Genomic DNA, 20043 nt, shown 5'->3' with positions numbered 1-20043 from the left:
GGGGGGGGGGTGTGCGTGTGTGGGGGGTGGGTTCCTTTCTCCCCCCCCTTCCCCGGCGCCCTCAGCTCTCGGGGCCGGCCGCGGCCTGCCGCTCCCGGCGGCGCTCGAGCAGGCGGTAGGCGCGGACGCTGCACAGGTACCCGGCGTACACCGTCAGCAGCATCATGGAGCCGGAGAACGCCTTGTAGCCGAAATCCGCCAGCTGCTTGCCGGACACCATGGCCGTTCCTGCAACGCAACGTGAGGGTCAGCGCCGCCGGGAGCGCGCCCGTTACCCGCTCCCCACGGCCCTACCTCCGCCTCCGGGCTCCGCTTCCACCGGCGCGGCCTGGCTGCGCGGCGCTTCCGCCTTCCGCCTGTCACGTGGGGAGGGCCGGGGTCGCCGCGCTGCCCGCTGGGATGTGTAGTCTTCTGCAGCGCCCCCTGGCGGGTGGAGGCCGGGTTGCTTCACCTCAGCCGCTCGGCGCCCACCTCGGGTCATGGCGGCCGCTGCACCCCCCTCATCCCCGCGGCCGTTTCTCCTTGTGCCGGCCCTTCTGCAGGAGCCACCCTCCCCGAGCGCCGTGAACGCGGCTGTGTCCGCGCTGCGCTGCTCCAGGGGCTCTGTCGAGCGCTGAGGCTGCAGGAGCCAAGCCTCCCCCCCCCGCCCTCCTCCCCGGCTCCCTCATCGTCTGCCCCAGCCGCAGGGCCTGGATGTGCTGAGCCTGCAGAACATAACCCCAAATGGCAAAGGGAAGGCTTTTTATAGCTGCTGGACTCCAGCAGCAGGGCAAGGCAGGGGGTGGCGAGCAGCAAGGGCCTGGAGCAGTGGCCGCGGGCCCTTCAGCAGGCACAGCGAGGGGCTGCAGCAGGGACTCGGGCCCCAGTGCCAAGGAGCCCGCAGGAGGAGGGATGCACAAAGCGCTTCCACTGCAGAGGAGCCGTCAGGTGAATGCAGCTCCCAGCCCCAGTCCCAGCTCTGCTGCAGCTCCAGGCAGGGGCTGGCAAGAGTTGAGCCAGCCCAGGTGAGAGACTGCAGTGCCCTGAAGGGGGAGAGCTCCGAGCGTCTGCCTCCTGGCTGAGCCTCACATCCAAACGCTTGAACCGGGATGCCTGAAGGCCGTGAGGGCGAAGGGAAGCAGGAGTTGTGCCAGCCCTGCGGGACCACGCTGGACTTCCTTTATCCTCCTTCCAACCTCAACAGTTCCTTGTGAGAGGAAGCTGATGCTGGCTGCTTGCTGCAGGATAGCTCGGTCCTCGTTAAAGGTCGGAGGGGACCCGGCGAGGAAGCGTGTCTAATAAAAGACACAGAAACGATGCAATGCCAGCAGATTAAATTCCCCTTGCAAGAGGCTGAGCAGAGGGCGAACGGCCCTGGAAAGGTCACTCAGTGTGAGATGCATTTCAGAGAAAGGCAGGAACAGGGCAAGGCTGGGAAAAGTACTCGGGAAGAGATGAAGAAAGCAACACGGCGTGTTCCAAGAAGCCAGGACATCAGAGGAGGGGTGGCCTGGGGGACATGGGGCACAGCAGGGTCCTGGCCCAGCTCCTGCAGGCCCCAGGTAGAAGAGTTTGGACTCTACCCAGTTACACCCTTGCAACCTCAACCCTCTTCACTCCTCCAGGCAACACTGCTGAGAGAAGGCAAGTGGGACACTGCGCTGTGCTGTGACTGAGCGAGGACCTGCAGAGGCGTTCTTGCTGTTTCTGGAACAGCACACAAGGGTGCAGAGCCAGGAGGGAACGAACAGTGCCCTTCTCTGCACTCTCAGCAAGTCCAGCAGGCACCAACCCAAAGGCAAGGATGCCACAGAGCAAAGAGCGTGTCTCCCATCTCCTCTCCACGTTTATTATCACTTTAAACATTCCTAAGGTACAGGGCTAGGCAGGGAGCCAGCAGCTCGAGGACCTGGAACAGGGGTGGACAGCGAGCCCTGGGGCAGCTCCAGCCTGCCAGCCCCCACAGGGATCACTGAACCGGCCACGCTGGCCTGAGCAAACAGGAGCAGCTTCAGAGGGCCGGAAAGCACGTGGCACCCGGCTGGACACGGGGCAAGCGTCAAAGGCACAGCATGAGGCATGAGACCTCTGTCCTCGCCTGTGGTGTCGGAGGTCTCCTTGTGTCTCTTTGTGGGTCACGCATCCTTTGCTGCCCCTTGTGCCAGGGCACTTTCCAGCACCCTCGCAAGAGGGGCAGCAGGGAAAGGAAGCATGGAACCTGCTTTCTCAGCTCCTAGAAAGCCACATACAGAAGCAAAGACTGGGCTAAGGCACAGAGTAGAGCAAGGCAGAGAGAAGGCTAAAAGCTGCTGTGGCTCATCCATCTAAAAGCAACATGACCCAACTGCTCTGTCAGGTCCACAGCCAAGGGTTGCACTTGTTACAGCTGCTCACAAAGACTTTGGGGCAGTTGGTCCCTGCATTGCCAAAGCCAAGAGAACAAACAAGTGAGGGAGAAAGGCTGTCCAGGGATGGGCACGGAATCAGCATGGGCAAAGCTGTGACAACAGGGGAGGTTTGAGTGCAAGAGCCAAAAGCCTAAATAAACAAGTGCCCTCACGCACAAAGCATTGGCCAGGGCAGCTGGGGGTGGCTGGGGCAGCAGCACATGGCAACGTGGCAAAGGGTGTTGGGCTCTGTGCTGGGCTGCTTAGAAAGAAGAGTGATTCTCAGCCCCTCACAGGTCCTGGGGAGCCTCATTCACCCTGGTGGAGCCTGGCTGGGAACTGTGTCCTCTGCATGAGATAGTTAAGCTAAAAGCAGGAGAGGGTTGGTGTCATGCAGAGTGGCTCCATGGGGCTAATAGCAAAGCTTGTCCTCCAGGCAGTGCCTCCTTAAGGTGAGCTGGCAGAGTCCCTCTGAGAACTGAGTTCATCACAGCAGGAGAAAGTAGAAGGAGGAAGATGCTCAGCCCTGCTCAGGGCAGAGCCTAGACAGCAGCAGAAGCTAAATGAGCCCTTCGAAGAGAAAGGGAGATCAACAGGTACCTCTGTGCAGATGCCAGGCTCAGGCTGGCAGTGTCCAAGGCTGAGAAAGGGACCCTCTGCCCTTCCAGCACCCTGCAAAGGCTCCCAGGAGACCTGGACTCCTTACAAAGCTGTAGCTCTCTGCTCATCTTGGCAGGCTCAGGTCTTGCAGGCAGAGCCCCCTTACTTGTGCTCAGGGTGGTTCTGGAGGCACTTGATGACATCAGTAACGGGTTTGCCCTCATAGCAGATCCGATACACAGCTGTGAAGAGGGGGAACCTGTGGGCAGATGAACAAAGTCACCCCTTGCCCTGTCACCACAGCTGGCAGGGTCAGAGCACCTCCTGCAGTGACGTGCAGGACCACTGGGCAGGAGCAGATAGGGCAGTGTCCTGCTGCCTCCATCCAACAGGCCGTTCCTGGCCAGCTGGTTTGATGTGGGCAACGCAGAGGTTGACCTGAAGAGGAGGGACCCTGAGGGTGGGGTTCCCCTTCTGCCCCCCCCCAAAAGAGCAGGCAAGGGAGATGGCAGCACTCACTTCTCTACCGCATTCTTGCTTTTCAGGATGCGATGGAGCTCAGCAGACGTCTGGGGACCCTGCAGCTTCTGCCCATTCAACATCTCCTTCTCCAGCTGCTCAAGAGACTGGAACAACCCAACAAGTGAGGGAACCGGACCCTGCAACCCCATCTGCCACCCCACATCCCTTCCCTGGAGCCAGGCTCTGGCACTGGGTGAGTGAAGGCAGCATGTTCCATGGCGCTGCCTGGGTTTCCCTCAGCATGGGGATGCAGGTACCAGGGTTGCTCCTCTTACCTTCCCAGTCTTGGCAAAAGCCTCAGCCACCTTTCGGTTGCGGCCACCGTAGCAGGTAGTGATGAGATCAGCAACCCCACAGCTCTGCAGGAACGTGGAGGAGGTGACAGGGCCCTTGCAGAAGAGTTTGGCAAAGCCGATCATCTCCATCAGCCCCAGACGGATCACGGCAGCCTTTGTGTTGTCTCCATAGCCGAGCCCATCACAGAAACCTGCTCCTACAGCCACAACGTTCTGGAAAACAGCAGCATCGTAGAAGGGTCTGTTCCCAGTGGAACTCAGGGCTTTGCTGTGTCTGTGAGCTGCCAGTGTGATCCCAAGCACAGGCTCCTGCCTGCTCCTGATGATCCAGTGATCATCATTGCTCCAAGCAGCTGAGCAGGACACATCCAAAGGGCCTTTGACCCAAAGGTCTCAGTGAGCCACAGTGCAGTACCCAGAGGGGTTCATTCTGCTGTCAGCCTCCTCCCCAGATCTGCCTGCAGGGCCATAGGGAATCCCAGGCTCTGCTAACCAAGACCTGCAAAGCCCAGTGAGCAGCTCACCCACCTTGAGAGCCCCACAGATCTCCACCGTGTCAGCTTCCTGCACCACTGTCACCCGGAAATTCGGTGTCTGCATCAGCTCCTTCAGTGTCTGCCCATGCTGCAGGTCCTTGCAGCCTGATGAGACAACGGGGGAAGGAGGAAGATGATGGGGGAAGGCCCTAAGGTAGGACTGTGCCGTTCTCCTGCCCAGTGGTGTGTTCCTGCAGCAAAAACCCTTGCAGCTAGTGCAGCGAGGGGAACCTATTGCCCAACTGATGGGCATTGCTAAACATTTGCAGGTCCAGATTGTGGGGCAGATAAGCAAGGTTCGGCCTTGGAATTCCCATAACACAGGGACAGTCCCTGCTGCTGTGTCAGGAAATTACATATCCAGTAAATGAAAGGCATCTTCAAAGGCTGCAAATGTGGGTTTGGACACTGCTGTTCTCCCTGTTCCTGCAGTGCAAGAGCATCTCTGTGCTCACAGTGGTAACACGCTCTGTTTGTACCTCTCCGGTCTCTGCCCCCTCCTGCACAGCACGTTTCCTTTTGTTTGAAATACAGACACTTTGAATCCTGGAACTTCTAACCCAGCAGCAAACTGGCCTGTTGGTTTTGGCTGCTGTGCCTCATTCACAAACAGTGTGGAGGATGTTAGCAACAGCCAGCAGATGAGCTTTCAAGCAGCCCTGCCTGGCAACAACACGGGATCCAGGTGAGCGTCTCCCTTGAAGTGCAAGGAAACGAAGGTAGGGACTCTATTTCTAAAGGGCCTCTTGGTGTCCACCCCTTTGATTTGTGCCAGGCACGCTGCCTGATGCTGAGTCTGTGCTGGCAGGAACTTTTAGACACACAACTCTGGTTTTAATGAAGCAAGCAATCACATTGTAAACCCTGTGAATGAGCTCATCCGGCTCCTATGGAGCGGCGCTGCCTCTGCTGGGCTCAGCTCATGCGAGGCAGCGGCGGTTTGAGCTGCGCCACGCTCAGCCCTTTGACTCTTCCCACTCCTCTGGAGTGAAGGCTGCTGCTGAGGGGGGTTCTTGGCTCCTTACCGATGGTTGTTTCACAGAACTTCTCTTCTGCCACTTCATTTGCAATGTTGGCCCCCATGAGGACGCTCATCTCTATTCCCAGTTTCTCATGGATAATGTCAGAGATCAGCCTCAGCCCATCTGGTCCTTCATCCACCCCCTGGGAGACAACCAGGGACAGAGGTGAGGACCTGCCCCCAGCCCGTCATTCCCTGTGCTGCAATGCTCTTGCTCTCATCCCCACAGCCCTGCCAGTGCTCAGCTGCACCCCCCTCCTCACAGTGCTTGAGGTCCCCCACATGCCCTCACTCTTCTCCTCCACCAACGCCCCTCCAAATCCCCACCTCCCGCATCACCCCATAACCCCAGAGCCCAGTTTCTCCCCCAGAATCCTAGGGTTCCTTTGCAGCTCCTCCAAGCCAGGCTGCTCTCAGTTAAACCCCTTTAGCCCAGCACCCCAATGACCTGCCTGGGCTCCCCCTGCTCACACCTTGATGAGTGACATCCCAACAGCATCTTTCTTCACATGGCCCTTGAGCTGGTCACAGACTTTGCCAATAAACTGGTGGGGCACCACAAAGAGGAGGATGTCAGCCCCAGCACAGGCTTTCAGCAGGTCTGGCTCTGCTACCTGAAGAGAGTAGGGCTGTTGTAAGGGACTTGTGCCTGTACTTGTATGGTGACTATGTCCTGGATCCAAGGGGAGCAGAGGCTTGAGAGTAACTAACGGGGGCTTCCCTGTAAGGGAAGGAAGGGCACAAGTCACTGCCCCGAGGTCCCCTTTTCCAGGGCTGGCAGAGCAGAGAGGCAGAAGCAGAGCTGGTCCCACAGGAGTGCCGAGGGGCCGCGTATCCTGGCGTGGGGCAGGAGGCCCCATGGGCCCAGAGCACAGCCAGCAAATGGCCTCAAGCCCAGGCTGTAGGATACCGGAGCAGGGGCAAAGGTGGGCAGCGAGAGCAGCCAGGGCTGCAGCTCGTCCAAGCACAGATCAAGGTCACTGGGAGCGTGTCACGGAGCCTGTGCAGCCCGCGGCATCCCCTGCCTTCACAGCACAGTGCCCAGGGCTCCGGCGGGGCTGTTTATTACCTCTCACCACAGCCTGGCTGCCAGCACCGGCCCTGGCGCTCGGCAGGGAGGCCACCACGGTGCCACACTCACCACGTTGGGGGGCAGCTTGTGCCCTGGCAGGTACTTGACGTTCTCGTGCTCTGTGTTGATGATGTCCGTGAGCTGCCGGCCGCCCACCTCCTCCTGCAGCACCCACATGTTCACCTGGTTCTCGAAGGTGCTCAGCCGCGCCGCGTTGCTGCCGGCGATCTTGGCGATGGCCGAGCCCCTGCACGGGCAGAGCAGAGCCAGGGGGGCAGTGGGCACGGGGACAGCTCGTACCGGGGGCCACCGTGCCCAGTGCCCGAGGGCAGGGGCTCACCAGTTGCCGGAGCCCACGATGCAGACTCTTTTGCCACCCATGGTGCCGGGAACCGGGGGCACTGCGCAGCGCCGAGCCCCGCCGCTGCTATTTCAAGGCTGGCCGGAGCAGCGGGAGCGGGGACGGCCCCGTCCCGCCTCTGGCCCCGCCTCACCCCGGGGAACCGGGCACCAGAGCCCCGGGGCGGCCCCAGCGGTGCTCGGTATCGCGGGGCTGCACCGCAGGTGCGCATTGCTTCCCTGGAGCAAAGGGGAAACGGCTGATGCCAAATCTGTGCTGAACCGGGAGTCAGGACTGCCAAATCTCTCCCCTTTCCTGTAATAAAGCGTTTTATTCTCCCTCTCTTCCGAAGTGCCATTTCCCCCCCCCCGAGGAAGGACAAACCACCTGGCTGCAAACCCAGGCCACAGCTCCCTCCCTCATCTCACTGCCTGAAGCAGCAGCAGCAGCAACTGCCTGACCTCAGGCAAACCGCTCGCCCTTCTCTAGAGCATCTGTTGATGCTCCAAGGGCTTAGAGGTTTTCTGTACAGCATTATCACAGTGCTACGTTTATGAACAAGGCAGGGTGAGCAGAGAATTCCCTTTTCCACAGTTTTAAACCCTTGTATGTAAGCTTTAATACAGGTTCCTCAAAATGCCACCTGATGCCCATGGGGCACGTAACGGGCTGCCACGTTCTGCAAGGCAGCAGAGGGTGAAAATGGGGACGAGTGGATTTTATCAGCAGGTTGGTTGCTGCATTTCCAGTTTTGCTCAAGTGACTTTGCTTGTTTGCCACCAAAGCACTTTGCAAAGGCTCAACAGACTCTGCAAGCCAAGAGATCCCTACACCAACGGCGCTCTATAAAAGGCCAAAATATGAAGAACCTTTTCGCTCGTCTCTTAACCCAGTTGGCTTTGAGAAGGAGAAGTGGAGATAATCCTGTCCCTCTGCCCCTTCCCAGGCAAGCAAATGAAGCATCATCCCCCAAGCTGAGAGGAAGGGTGCTGGCAGCACAGAAGGAGGAGGACAGCTTCCTTCACAGGAGGCTTTTATTAAAACTGGGTGACGTCTACAAGGATACAGTACAAAAAAAATTTGGTCCATGGAAAAAAAACCCATAATAGTCAGTTAAGAAAATCAGTTACTCTGCAACAGCTACATTTGCCTACGTGGGACTCAGCATCCTTCATGTGTGATTCCCCTGAGGAGTCAGTGGGCTGCTTCATCAGCACCAAGACCTTCACCCCAGTACCACAGAGGAGCCATTGCCTAAGGGGGCAGAGGAGAAGGGAAGTCGAGAGTCTATTACTCACAGACATGTATAACACAGACACAAGGAGCAGGGCCACCCAAATTCATAGCAACCTTCCCAACCACACCAAAGGTGGGTGGGGGGATGGGGGGGGGGGGGCATCAGTAATGTGGCTTTGCAGCTATTCCAAGAGAATCCAACCAACTTTCAAGTCCATTTGCATTACAGTCCCGAGCAGAAATACCAAGATCTAGGTCAAGAGAAGGCTTTCTCTTACACTTAACCACTAGTAATTCATTCCATGAAGAGGCATCTGGGCTGCTGCTCCCCAGAGTAGAGAAAAATCTACTTGTACATTCCTGAAACCATGCTGGGCCTTATGGCAGCCCCAAAACCTACTTGACTAAAACCCACAGGAGCTTCAGCATGGAAACACACCTGCTAACTCCTACACGCTTGGAGATACATCCATTCCCAAGGACTGTCCTGTTCCACCCTCAGACCCACACAAAGGAGCCTCTGGTCCCCACAGCAAGTGACACAGGATAACTGTCCCAAAGGAATAAGCCTACAACATTGTGTCCCCACACAATTCCACCAGGCAGTTGCTGCATCCCCTCTCCCTGCTACAGGGTGAAGCAGCAGCCAGATGGTTTGAGGCAACAGCAAGTGGAGGTCTTTTGAAGCGCAGAGAGGTCTCACCACTCCAGTGCTTCCACATCCCTGCAATAAACCAACATCTCCTCTGCCCTGTGATACCAGCCTAGGACAGTCTGTCAAAGAACACAAAGGGAACAGGGCAGGAAAAGAGGGGCAGGGGAAGAAGCGATTCTCTACAGAGTCCAGGGACTTCCTCAAGGAGGAGAGTGACCCATGAGGCAGCCCAGTGCAGCAGCACCCTCCACACGAGGGAGTGAGGGCAGGGAGGTATGTCAGCTCACAGCATCCTGCCCACTACATCTCCTGGTAGCTTCCTATAACACGAGGCAGGGAAGAGACTAGCCACAGAACTCCACTTTTACAGCAGCTCCAGGCTTCCCAGAGCCAGGTCCTGTGTGCCACAACTAGATGCTAGTTGGGGGAAGAAGAGGTTGTGGTTTCTGAACTTGAGAAAGGCTCCAAGTCAGCAGCTGCAACTGGCTATGGGGACACACTACAGGCAGTGCAGAGTCAAGGGGAGGCTCTCGGAAGCCTTGGGACTGGGCAAGGCAACAGTCAGGAAGAAAACCAGGTAGAAATGTGTGTTCACTGGAGCCCATCTGCTTGCCACGGCCCAGCAGATTGCAGGTATCCTGGAGCTGCCCCAACAGGGACAATGCCAGGATGAATAATGAGGCGGCCTCGCTGCCGGAGCGGGATTATGTGAGCTTTAACAGCGTACTCTGCAGCTCTGGCTCCACAAAGAGCTGTGATGCCTTCTGGTGGGGAGGAGCAGAGCATCTATGTGTTCCGGATTCCCAGGGCCTGCTCCAGTTCCTGCCGTCTCTGCTGCACCTGCAAGAGAAGCCAGAGGGGAGCATTAACATACACGGATGGTGCAGCACCACAGCATCCCAGGAACACAGGGCCCAGCTGGAAACTGGGCGAGCTCAAACTGGGAGCAAGAGGCATCAGCAGTGTCTACAAGTGGAGCTTAACACTGCCACTCTCCACGAGGAGCATCTGCCCCCATGTCGTGACAGGTACTCAGGACCACTGAGTACAGAGGAGGACCCCTGCTTGGGGACACTCACCTTGGAGTAGAAGTATCTGCACACAGCTTCCTGAGCCCACGGCTGGAAGTAGAACTCAGCTCTACGCTCCTCTTCTGGATTCCCAACAACATCAGTCATTGTCTGGAGAGCACAAAGGACGAAACAGTTCAGGGAGTGCAAAAGCTCTGGCTGAGCAAACCCACAGCCCTCCCCTTTCCTCAAAGGCATTTCAGTAGAGTCAGGTCAGGTTCTTCCACTTGACTCCAATTCTAGTCTTGCTTTCTGAGCAGGAAATTGCCTCTCTCTCTCAGTGGGAGCTGGTTATAATGAGGGAAGAGTGTGACTGGATCCACCTTCCACACAAGTCAAAGCTTTTACCTTTAAATCCCGGCACTGGGACTGGAGCCAGTCGTTGATGAAGCCCTGAGGATCTCGGGCAAAGCTCAGCATGAACTCCCGCTGGGTCTTCAGCTGGTTAATTGTCTCTATTGTTTCATGAATCTGAAGGAGATAAGCACAGAACTAAACTGCTGAATAGGGGAAAAAGTCACACTGAAACATCAAGAGATGGCACCACATGAAGGCAAATCCTTCTACTCCCTGGCTGTCTTACACCTGTCCAACAGGGTTTTTCAGCTCCCTGAACTCCTGTCCTGTTCAGGGCTCACCTGCTCCAGACACATTCCCACTCAGCAAGGAGAGGGGCAGACCTGAAGGAGCTCTCCCCTACCTTGTTATCCAGAGCAGCAATTTCCTGTTGACTGGCTGTGGATAGCAGAAAGGAATTCATCTGAGTTTTCAAGGTATCATCCACCTCCACATCGATGTCATAGCAAGCTGTTTTCTTCTGGTCGTTTGGGTCAACACTAGGGGCAGCCACAAGAAAGAAGCTAAAATAAGTGAGCAGCTCAAGACAGCACCAAACCGTAGCTCCTGTAGGATGATGCAGCAGATGGATTGCAGGCAGGGAGAAGCCACATTAGTCTTAGAGCTGAAGCTAACACCAAGCAGCAAAGCTCCACTGATGTCTTTGCAGCACAAGGACCAAGGGATTGCTCCAAGCAGATTTCTATCTACAGAAGTGGAACGCAAAGGACAGCATGAGCGTGGGAGTGCCTTGTGGAACAGAGGGACGTGGTAAACGAAAGAGGCGGCTGTTCTCGTACAAAGAAACAATGACAGGCAACAAGAGAACTGCTGCTGAAAACCAGAACATAGCACATTGCCTTCCTGTGCCAGCCCCATCCATCCCCTCCACTCCTCCTTCTAGAAATATAAAGAAAGAAATGAAGACAGGCTGAGAAAGTTGGGGCTGTTCAGCCTGGAGAAGAGGAGTTGTGGGGAGACCTCAGAGCAGCCTTCAAATATCTGAAGAGGGCTATAAGGATGCTGCAGAAGGACCTTCATCAGGGACTGGAGCAATAGGACAAGGGGTGATGGGTTCAAACAAACAGGGGAAGTTCAGGTTGGAGATAAGGCAGAAGCTCTTCCCTGGGAGGGTGCTGAGGGGCTGGCACAGGGTGCCCAGAGAAGCTGGGGCTGCCCCATCCCTGGCAGTGTTTAAAGCCAGGTTGGACACAGGGGCTTGGAGAAAGCTGCTCCAGGGGAAGGTGTCCCTGCCTATGGCAGGGGGTTGGAACTGGATGACCTTAAGGTCCTTTCCAACCCAAACCATTCTGTGATTCTAGGAATATGAACAGAACTATGAGATCAAGCAGAGCAGTGCTCTCACCTGATCACATGATTGATGATGATCGGCTCTGGGGGCATAAGCAATGCGTGAAGCCTTTGTGGGATTTCAGAGAACTTCATCCGCTGGGATTCAAATATCTGTGACAGAAACACAGGGCTAAGGGAAGGGGATGGGGGCTCCGTGCCAGTCATCACTGGCTGCTGACAAAGCAAAGCTGAGACCGTCGCTTGTTCCAGCCCCAGGTACCTGCTGGAGGTATTTGTCACAGATGACGTATTCCCTCTCGTGGGGGTCCTGGAGCTTGTGGGTCTTGATGTACTGCCACAATGCCTGGATGATCACTGGCCGGGTCTGGGTGTGAATCCCCAAGAGACGAGCCAGGCGAGGATCCAGTTTGAACTGGGGAGGCTGAAGCACAAAGCAGAGCAAGGTGAGATGAACCCAGGCAGAGCTGGCTGTGCCCAGCACTGTTACTCCCAGCACCTTACCTGGTAATCCAGCATCAGGAGGACGGTACAGCGCACATTTACATCGCCCGGCCTCTTCACCTGGAAGCCATCTGTCTCCTGAGTTGTAGCAGTCCTGTGCCACTGCAACAGGAAGGGGCATTTAAAAGCATGCCCACACTTGGTTCTCTCTGCTCTGCTGCTTGACACCCGACGAGCTCGGCAGTACATCCCACCCACCTGAAGGTCACCATCCCCACTTACAGCTTGAAACAGGAGTTAACACATTTGTTCAGACCCCAGCAAGTCAGAGGAAAAGCTAAGATGAGAATTCAAGAGCTCCTGGCTCCCAGCCACTTGTTCAAGCCTGAAGTGTCCCCACCTCTTGAGTTACAAGAGATATACAAACCCTGTCTGCTGAAACACCAACCCATTTTTAGAGGTAACACAGCGAAAAGAAGCTCACCTCTACTAGGTGATTGTCAGGGCCATACAGGTCTTTATCAAGTTCAATGACCAGAGATTTAAAGAAGGATGAGAACTTTCTTTTCTGCTTGGTGGCATCATATTTGGACAAAGCAGACTGCAAGCAACACAGGAAGGAAAAGCATTAGGACAGCAAGTCTCAGCACTCAAGCACAGCCACCGTGCATGACAGCATTCCTTTAAGTTCTGAACACCTAAATTCACCAATATGTGCTTGAAAATCAAGTTCCAAGTCAGAAAGTGAAAGACTGGAGTTAAAAGATGAGCTTGCAGGAATTAAATCACTCAGCAATGACATACAATGCCCCCATTCTCAGAGCCAGGGTACACCAGTGCCACTGATCTGCTCTCACCAGTAATTCTTAGAGCTATAAGAACTTTGTATAACTCATGTCCTTGGACCCTTCGGTCTCCAAGTTGGGCTCTCGGTCTCGTCACCATCAGACTCCTTGGAAAACAGAGATGAAGGAGGATATCAAGCCCCTAGCTCTGCTCTCAGACACCAAGACACTGCTTTCATTGCCAATTCCAGAACCACACAGTTGGGTATTTCACACTTACATCCTCCAGCAGCCGCCCTTCCACCCGGAGCTCCCAGGAGGCGACTGTTCCTTCACCATCCTCTGCATCTGACTTGGCTGGATTGAAGGTATTGGAGATAAAAATACGCAGCTTTCGTTTTTGCTAAAGGGAAGAACATTGGCACAGTGTTCATTCTGAAATAGAGGGTTATCTTGCTTATGTTCTGCTAAAACGAAGCTTGATGGGTTTAACTGCCTCATATTCCCCCTCTCCTGGGGCAGACAACAACGGAAGAGGCATTTCTGGTTCCATTGCTATATCTGGAGCATTAAGGCATTAATACCCCATGCCTACAGGGAGATAACAGCTTCAGTGCCCTCCTGCTGTCGTAAGTGAAGCAAGAGCCTCCAAACCTTCCTTCTGGTAGCCACAAACACTGCCCTCCCCTACCTTAATGGGTCTCTTCAAAGCCTCCTGGATATCCAAGCGCTTCCTCATGATGGTCTGGTCCAACTTCCTTTCAAAGGCCAGAAGGTCCATGTAGGCCTGAGACTCGGGGACAAGCTCACGAATCTACAGCCAACCAAGCACACAAATCACTGTCGGTGTCCCCGTCCCTCTCCAGCCAACCCCACCCCACCCCAGGCTGCAGCCACACGTGCCACTCACCCTCTGAGGTAGAATTTTATCAGCCATCTTCTTCTTTTTAGCGCTGTTAAGGAAGAAGACGCAGAGGCATTAAATGAGCAACCGCTTTGTGCGGGTTAACTGCAGCATTCACAAAGGGAGCCACACGATGGCTCCTTCTCTGGTTGCTGCTGGGGGCATTAGCAGTGCTCTTGTCTGTGCCAGGCTCAGGATTTCATTTCCAGGGACGCTCTGGATTACCCATCGCGCTTTTGATTCCCCTGGTGCAGTGTGGCTGATTCCCTGGCACTTCACATCCCACATGAGAGCTGAGCACGGGCAGAATGACCTCAGTCCATTGCAGATGGACCTTTCGAGGAGATGCATTTGAAATCAAGGCCCGAATCACCAAGGCCCCACGTTGTACCGCTAGGAACAACACATAAACCTGCTCCTGCCTCGCAGCTGCATGTTATTCCTTCGTGCTGGAAGCTCCCCACTCCCACAGGAGCTTGCAAGGGAGCTGATGGCCTTGGAGTCCTCAACAAGACCCAGCCATGAAAGCCTGAGCACAGTACGAAGGTCAAACACCCAGCCACAACCCAACAGAGCAGCTTTGTGCTGCTCACCCCATGTCGGTGACTGATGCTTCCCACTGCCCATGCCCTGATCAGTCCCTGCTTTGCGATTCTGGGGGTGCCCATCTGCACCCCAAACCCAGCCTGTCCCAGTGGGGGCTTTGGGGAGAGAGGCAACATGTCTGTAACCCTGCTTAGGGATGCACCGGGATACCCACGCTGCCTGGGGATGCGCTGGGATGTCCCTGCTGCCCAGGGATGTGCCAGGATGCCCACACTGCCTGGGGATGCCCCTGCTGCCCAGGGATGCACCGGAATTCCCGGGGATATGCCAGGATACCCGTGCTGCCCGGGGATGCCCCTGTTGCCTGGGGATGCGCCGGGATGCCCCTGCTGCCCAGGGATGCACCGGAATGCCCAAGGATGTGCCAGGCAGGATACCCGCGCTGCCATGGGATGCCCCCATTGCCTGGAGATGCCCCTGCTGCCCAGGGATAGGCCAGGACGCCCGAGGATAAGCTGGGATGCCCAGGGATGCACCGGAATGCCCGGGGATGCACCAGGATACCCACGCTACCCCTGATGACCGGGGATGCCCCTGTTGCCCGGGGATGCCCCCGATGACCGGGGATGCCCTTGCTGCCCAGAGATGCACCGGAATGCCCAAGGATGTGCCAGGCAGGATACCCGCACTGCCCAGAGATGCCCACGTTATCCGGGGATGCCCCCATTGCCCGGGGATGCCCCTGATGCCCAGGGATATGCCAGGACGCCCGGGGATGAGCCGGGATGCCCAGGGATGCACCAGAATGCCCGGGGATGCGCCAGGATACCCACGCTACCCCCGATGCCCGGGGATGCACCAGAATGCCCGGGGATGCGCCGGGATGCCCGGGGATGCCCCCGTTGCCCGGGAATGCGCCGGGATGCCCGGAGGTTGCCGGCCCTTACTTGTGGTTGCGGTTGGGCACTGCCTGCGGCTGCACCTGCTGGAGCTGCTGCGGCGCGGGCCTCTTGCGGGCCTGGTCCAGGCTGGCCTGCGCCATCCCGGGCCGCACCGCCGGGCTCCCACCGTACCCAGGCGGCCCCATGGAGGGGCCCTGCGGCGCCAGCCGGCTGCCCGGTAACATCCCGGGGCGCTGCGGAGAGAAGAGAACCGCTCCAGTGCCCACCGGGACCCACCGGCCCCGGCCCCGGCCCCGCCGCCTCCGCTCCCTCCCGCCCCGCCCCGCTCGGCCCCGCCGGCCCCTCCCCCGCCTCACCGGGTAGGCGGCTCCCGGCAGCGGCGAACGGTACAGGCCCTGTCCCGGAGCCGGGCCCATGCGCACCGGCCCGCCCGGTGTGCCCGGTCCCAGCGCGCCGGCCCCGGCAGCGGCCCCACCGCCGCCGCCGCTGGGAGTCACCGACTGGAAGCCCGCCCGCGCCGCCATCTTCTCCAGCACAAAGGGGAGCGGGCCGGAACCGGACGTTGGCCATAGAGAGCGCGGGTGGGTGCCGCGCTAGAGCGGCGCAGCCCGCAGCTGGCGCCCTCTGCTGGCTGGAGGCCGCGCTGGAGGCGGGGGTGTAAGGTCAATGGTGGGGTGCGGGGTCCGTGATGGTTGTTGTTGGGGTGCAGGGTGCTGGAGGTGGGGGTGCAGGGGCCGTGATGGTTGTTCTTGGGGTGCAGGGTCCGTGATGGTTGTTCTTGGGGTGCAGGGTGCTGGAGGTGGGGGTACAGGGTCTGTGATGGTCGTTCTTGGGGTGCAGGGTCCGTGATGGTTGTTCTTGAGGTGCAGGATCTGTGATGGTTGTTCTTAGGGTACAGGGTCCTGGGGGGTCAGGGTACAGGGTCTGTGATGGTTGTTCTTGGGGTGCAGGATCTGTGATGGTTGTTCTTGGGGTGCAGGGTCCGTGATGGTTGTTCTTGGGGTGTACGGTCTGTGATGGTTATTCTTGGGGTGCAGGATCTGTGATGGTTGTTCTTGGGGTGCGGGGTCCGTGATGGTTGTTCTTGGGTTGCAGGATCTGTGATGGTTGCTCTTGGGGTGCAGGGTCTGTGATGGTTGTTCTTGGGGTGTACGGTCTGTGATGGTTATTCTTGGGGTGCAGGATCTGTGATGGTTGTTCTTGGGGTGCAGGATCTGTGATGGTTGTTCTTGGGGTGCAGGATCTGTGATGGTTATTCTTGGGGTGCAGGGTCCGTGATGGTTGTTCTTGGGGTGCAGGGTCCGTGATGGTTGTTCTTGGGGTACAGGGTCCGTGATGGTTGTTCTTGGGGTGTACGGTCTGTGATGGTTATTCTTGGGGTGCAGGATCTGTGATGGTTGTTCTTGGGGTGCAGGGTCCGTGATGGTTGTTCTTAGGGTACAGGGTCCTGGGGGGTCAGGGTACAGGGTCTGTGATGGTTGTTCTTGGGGTGTACGGTCTGTGATGGTTATTCTTGGGGTGCAGGATCTGTGATGGTTGTTCTTGGAGTACAGGGTCCGTGATGGTTGTTCTTGGGGTGCAGGGTGCTGGAGGTGGGGGTGCAGGGTCTGTGATGGTTGTTCTTGGGGTACAGGGTCCGTGATGGTTGTTCTTGGGATGTATGGTCTGTGATGGTTATTCTTGGGGTGCAGGATCTGTGATGGTTGTTCTTGGGGTGCAGGGTCCGTGATGGTTGTTCTTAGGGTACAGGGTCCTGGGGGGTCGGGGTACAGGGTCTGTGATGGTTGTTCTTGGGGTGCAGGGTGCTGGAGGTGGGGGTGCAGGGTCTGTGATGGTCGTTCTTGGGGTGCAGGATCTGTGATGGTTGTTCTTAGGGTACAGGGTCCTGGGGGGTCGGGGTACAGGGTCTGTGATGGTTGTTCTTGGGGTGCAGGGTCCGTGATGGTTGTTCTTGGGGTGCAGAGTCCATGATGGTTGTTCTTGGGGTGTAGGGTCCGTGATGGTTGTTCTTGAGGTACAGGGTCTGTGATGGTTGTTCTTGGGGTGCAGAGTCCTGGGAGCAATGCTTATAGGGAGCCTGAGAGGGATACAAAGGCCATAGGGTGGGAGATGCAGCAGCTGTGTCAGCGGCTCCCATCTCCATGCAAATCAGAAGGTGGATTCAGCTCCTTGAATCCTGAGGCTGGCAGCCGTCGAGCTGCCTTCACGTGTGCTCAGGGACTCATCCGCCTCCCTCAGCTGACACCGCACTCATTTTGATCTCTCCTGTCCCAGTTTAGCCTGGCTGATTTCCACTGCAGCCATAGGCGTTACTGCATGGGAGCTGAGGAGGGTTGGGGTGTCAGTCCCACACTTGCCAGGCCATAACTGCAGCACTCGGTGCTATAAATACGTGCCTATGGCAGGAAATGCTGGTCCTGAAGCCTCCCTTGCTCTGGGATGCGCTCACCATGTCCTGCAACATCTTAAGAAGTAACCTTAGGGGGGCATAAAAGGACTGAATGGAGTCAGGTTTAGGCTGAGCACCCAGCAAAGGTTTCCTGTCTCCCTTCCCTTGACAGCGACTTGGTTTGCGTGCTGTTAGAATGAAAGGCCACTTTCTGCAAGTATTAACATTAAGTTCCCTATTCCCCGGAGCACTTACCCTTGTGTGTGCTCAGAGAGAGCAAAGGGACACAAACCCTGCCCGCAGGAACCTGGGAATGAAAGCCAAACGAGCGCTCACCCCACAAGTGTTAAGCAGTTCACGATGCTCATGGGTCCTGCACAGGGCATAGGCATTGTTGAGTGAGCAAAGTGTTGGCCCCTTTCCTGCCAGATGCGGTATTCCCTATCCTTGGTGGAGAAGATGAAGCGTTGAGCACAGCCATTAACTGTTGTCTCAGCATCCGTGTGTCTGCAGTTAATTTAATGCCACCTCCGACAGGCTTGGCGCCCGGCAGCCTGATGAAATATTCATGGCGAGGAGAAGCACTGGAACTTCTCTGCTCTGTGTTGTTCAAGCTGCAACTTCGAGGCTTCAAACCCGGCGGGAGCCTTTTGGGCAGGCTGGGAAGCTGCTGGGCTCTGCTGCGAGGAGCACACAGGGGGAGAGGGAGAGGAAGCAAGAGCTCACCTGAGAAGTGAGCTGGGACTCAGCTGCTGAGCTGGGCACCAGGGTCTTGGGAGAGCCCCCAGTGCATGAGCTGAGCTGGGGGAGCCCCCAGCCCTCAGCCCCTTCTGACCTGTCCTCTTTATGCCCTGCCACCCGCTGTGATGCGCGAGAAACACACGGAGGAAATAAGCCCGGCTGCCTTAGCTCAGTGCCTGTCCTTTCTCCTGCCCTGAGGCTTCGCTTGGTTCGCTCCCTTCCTCGTGCTCCTTCGTTTCCCTGCGGCCGCTGGCACAAGGCAGCTCCTCTGAAACCTCCTTCCCCAACCAGTAAAGCTCTGGCTCCAGGCAGCCGAGCGGCATCCAGGGCTCTGTAATTATATCTCAGTGCCTGTTTCTGCTGGCAGCTTTAGCAGCGAGCGAGTGGGAACCAGGAATTATTGCCAGGGAGGAGAAGAGGTGATGCTATCTGTGCCACGGCTCTGTGCATGTTGCATGATTAATCCTTGCTCTGGAGGGTTTCAGCAGCCACACAATCCACCAGATAAACACAGCAGCGGGCAAAAAGGTGCTTCATGGGGTTTAGTGTGGAGAAGAGAAGGCTCAGGGGGGGACCTTATTGCTCCCTACAACTGCCTGACAGGAGGATGGAGCCAGGAGGGGCTGGGCTCTGCTCCCAAGGAACAAGGGATGGGACAAGAGGAACCGGCCTCAAGCTGCCCCAGGGCAGGTTTAGATGGAGCTGAGGAACAATTCCTGCCCCAGAGGGTGCTCAGGCATTGGAACAGGCTGTGAAGGAGTCCTGGAGCCACCGTCCCTGCAAGTGCTCACACACTGTGTAGCCCTCAGAGCCATTGGTCAGTGGTGGCCTTGGCAATGCTGGGAACGGTTGGATTTGATGAGCTTAAATCTCTTTTCCAGCCCGGTTGGTTCTGTGGTTCTGTGATCTCAGGCCTGGGGGTCCCCCAGCCCCTCCTTGGACCATCAGAGCTGCTTCCTGCAAAATGTAATTAACTCCTTGTCTTGTGCCCATCGTGAGCCTCGCACCACCAAGTGACAGACACCCCGCAGAGTGCCAGCCCTGCGCAGCCAACATGTGATGCTCCCACTGGATCCAGGAATCATGGAATGGTTTCAGTTGGAAGGGACCTTAAAGCTCCTCCAGCTCCAACCCCTGCCATGGACAGGGACCCCTTCCACTGGAGCAGGGTGCTCCAAGCCCCTGTGTCCAACCTGGCCTTGAACACTGCCAGGGATGGGGCAGCCACAGCTTCTCTGGGCACCCTGTGCCAGCGCCTCAGCACCCTAACCTAAGGTGACAGACGGATGGGGTGACCTCTCCCAGCACAGCCCAGCAAGTTAATGGGGAGCTGAGGAAGAGATTACAGCTTGCAGAGGCAGGGTCACTGCAACAGAAGCTGCTGTGAGCATCGCTGTGCAGGGAGCAGGCACGGTCAGCTGCTCTGCCTGCTCACAGTGCCTGCCTGCAATTACTTGAGGTTCATTAACTCCCTTCTGGCCTTTGCTGTATCATCTCGGTCCTATTCAAAGCCCAACTCTGTGGCCTTTGCAGCACCAGCTCTGGCAGAGAAGGACCAGACCAGGAGTAAAACTGTTCTAGTTTAAATGCAAACCACCCTGCTGCCATTTCCAGGAGCAGCGGGGCCGTAGCCGGAGCCAAGTGACCAGGGGGACTCTGGCATTTCAGTATTCCCTGCCTGCTGCCCACTCGTTATTACTCAGTCTCCATGGGGTCCCGAGGGCTTTTTTGGATGCCCAGTGCTGGAGCTGGCACGTTGCTTTGTAGCTGGGAATTCTTAGGATGTAAAGCGCGTTTCCCTATAGCTTGTGCTGTGGTGGCCATGAACTCGGTTTGGTTAAAACCAGGTGATATTGCAGCCAGTGACTCATGCCTGCTGGATCTCAGGTGCCTGTTCCGAAGCACAGGAGTGTCAAAGCTGGCAGACTCGAGCTGCTCTCTGTGTGTGTGTGTGTGTGTGTGTTCATTCTT

General features: G+C 56.9%; 3 protein-coding genes across 3 annotated transcripts in view; all 3 read right to left on the bottom strand.

The window, feature by feature from the left end:
• Nucleotides 1–55: 55 nt before the first annotated feature.
• Nucleotides 56–20043, bottom strand: part of LOC134169472 (cytochrome c oxidase assembly protein COX14) — a 119964-nt gene continuing 99976 nt past the window's right edge. The window contains exons 2-3 of the mRNA XM_062630011.1: nucleotides 295–330; nucleotides 56–228 (exon numbers count right to left, since the gene is read on the bottom strand). Of these exons, the coding sequence (XP_062485995.1) occupies nucleotides 62–220 (159 nt within the window). The 5' untranslated portion in view covers nucleotides 221–228; nucleotides 295–330 and the 3' untranslated portion in view covers nucleotides 56–61. The remainder of the gene's footprint in view (nucleotides 229–294; nucleotides 331–20043) is intronic.
• GPD1 (glycerol-3-phosphate dehydrogenase 1) lies at nucleotides 1801–6832 on the bottom strand. The gene is made up of 8 exons (XM_062630010.1): nucleotides 6754–6832; nucleotides 6483–6660; nucleotides 5815–5955; nucleotides 5346–5484; nucleotides 4313–4425; nucleotides 3764–3997; nucleotides 3486–3592; nucleotides 1801–3225 (listed from the first exon to the last, which is right to left on the bottom strand). The coding sequence occupies exons 1-8, from the start codon at nucleotides 6792–6794 to the stop codon at nucleotides 3129–3131; spliced, it is 1050 nt and encodes a 349-aa protein (XP_062485994.1). The 5' UTR covers nucleotides 6795–6832; the 3' UTR covers nucleotides 1801–3128.
• SMARCD1 (SWI/SNF related, matrix associated, actin dependent regulator of chromatin, subfamily d, member 1) lies at nucleotides 7770–15483 on the bottom strand. The gene is made up of 13 exons (XM_062629991.1): nucleotides 15299–15483; nucleotides 14988–15175; nucleotides 13501–13543; nucleotides 13282–13404; nucleotides 12871–12993; nucleotides 12290–12406; nucleotides 11866–11967; nucleotides 11624–11785; nucleotides 11417–11514; nucleotides 10415–10550; nucleotides 10063–10185; nucleotides 9724–9825; nucleotides 7770–9484 (listed from the first exon to the last, which is right to left on the bottom strand). Exons 1-13 carry the CDS (start codon nucleotides 15464–15466, stop codon nucleotides 9431–9433), a joined length of 1539 nt encoding a protein of 512 aa, XP_062485975.1. The 5' UTR covers nucleotides 15467–15483; the 3' UTR covers nucleotides 7770–9430.

This window comes from Pezoporus occidentalis, unplaced genomic scaffold (assembly GCF_034315485.1).
Source record: "Pezoporus occidentalis ecotype Australia unplaced genomic scaffold, CSIRO_AGI_Poc_V1 ctg345, whole genome shotgun sequence".
NCBI classification, from domain to species: Eukaryota; Metazoa; Chordata; class Aves; order Psittaciformes; family Psittacidae; genus Pezoporus; species Pezoporus occidentalis.
Note: the sequence above shows the minus strand (reverse complement) of the source record. Positions and strands in the feature narration are given on the sequence as shown.

Bases quoted from the DNA above. Each gene is read 5' to 3' on its own strand.
- GPD1 (XM_062630010.1), bottom strand. From the start codon at position 6,794: ATGGGTGGCAAAAGAGTCTGCATCGTGGGCTCCGGCAACTG. The intron at 5,485-5,814 runs GTGTGAGCAGGG...GTTGTCTCCCAG, and splicing joins TTGGGATGTCACTCATCAAG to GGGGTGGATGAAGGACCAGA. The intron at 3,998-4,312 runs GTGGGTGAGCTG...GCTGTTTTCCAG, and splicing joins AGATCTGTGGGGCTCTCAAG to AACGTTGTGGCTGTAGGAGC.
- SMARCD1 (XM_062629991.1), bottom strand. From the start codon at position 15,466: ATGGCGGCGCGGGCGGGCTTCCAGTCGGTGACTCCCAGCGGCGGCGGC. The intron at 10,551-11,416 runs GTGAGAGCACTG...GGCTGCCCCTAG, and splicing joins ATCATCAATCATGTGATCAG to TGTTGACCCAAACGACCAGA. The intron at 9,485-9,723 runs GTGAGTGTCCCC...CTTCTCTTGCAG, and splicing joins GCAGATACTTCTACTCCAAG to GTGCAGCAGAGACGGCAGGA.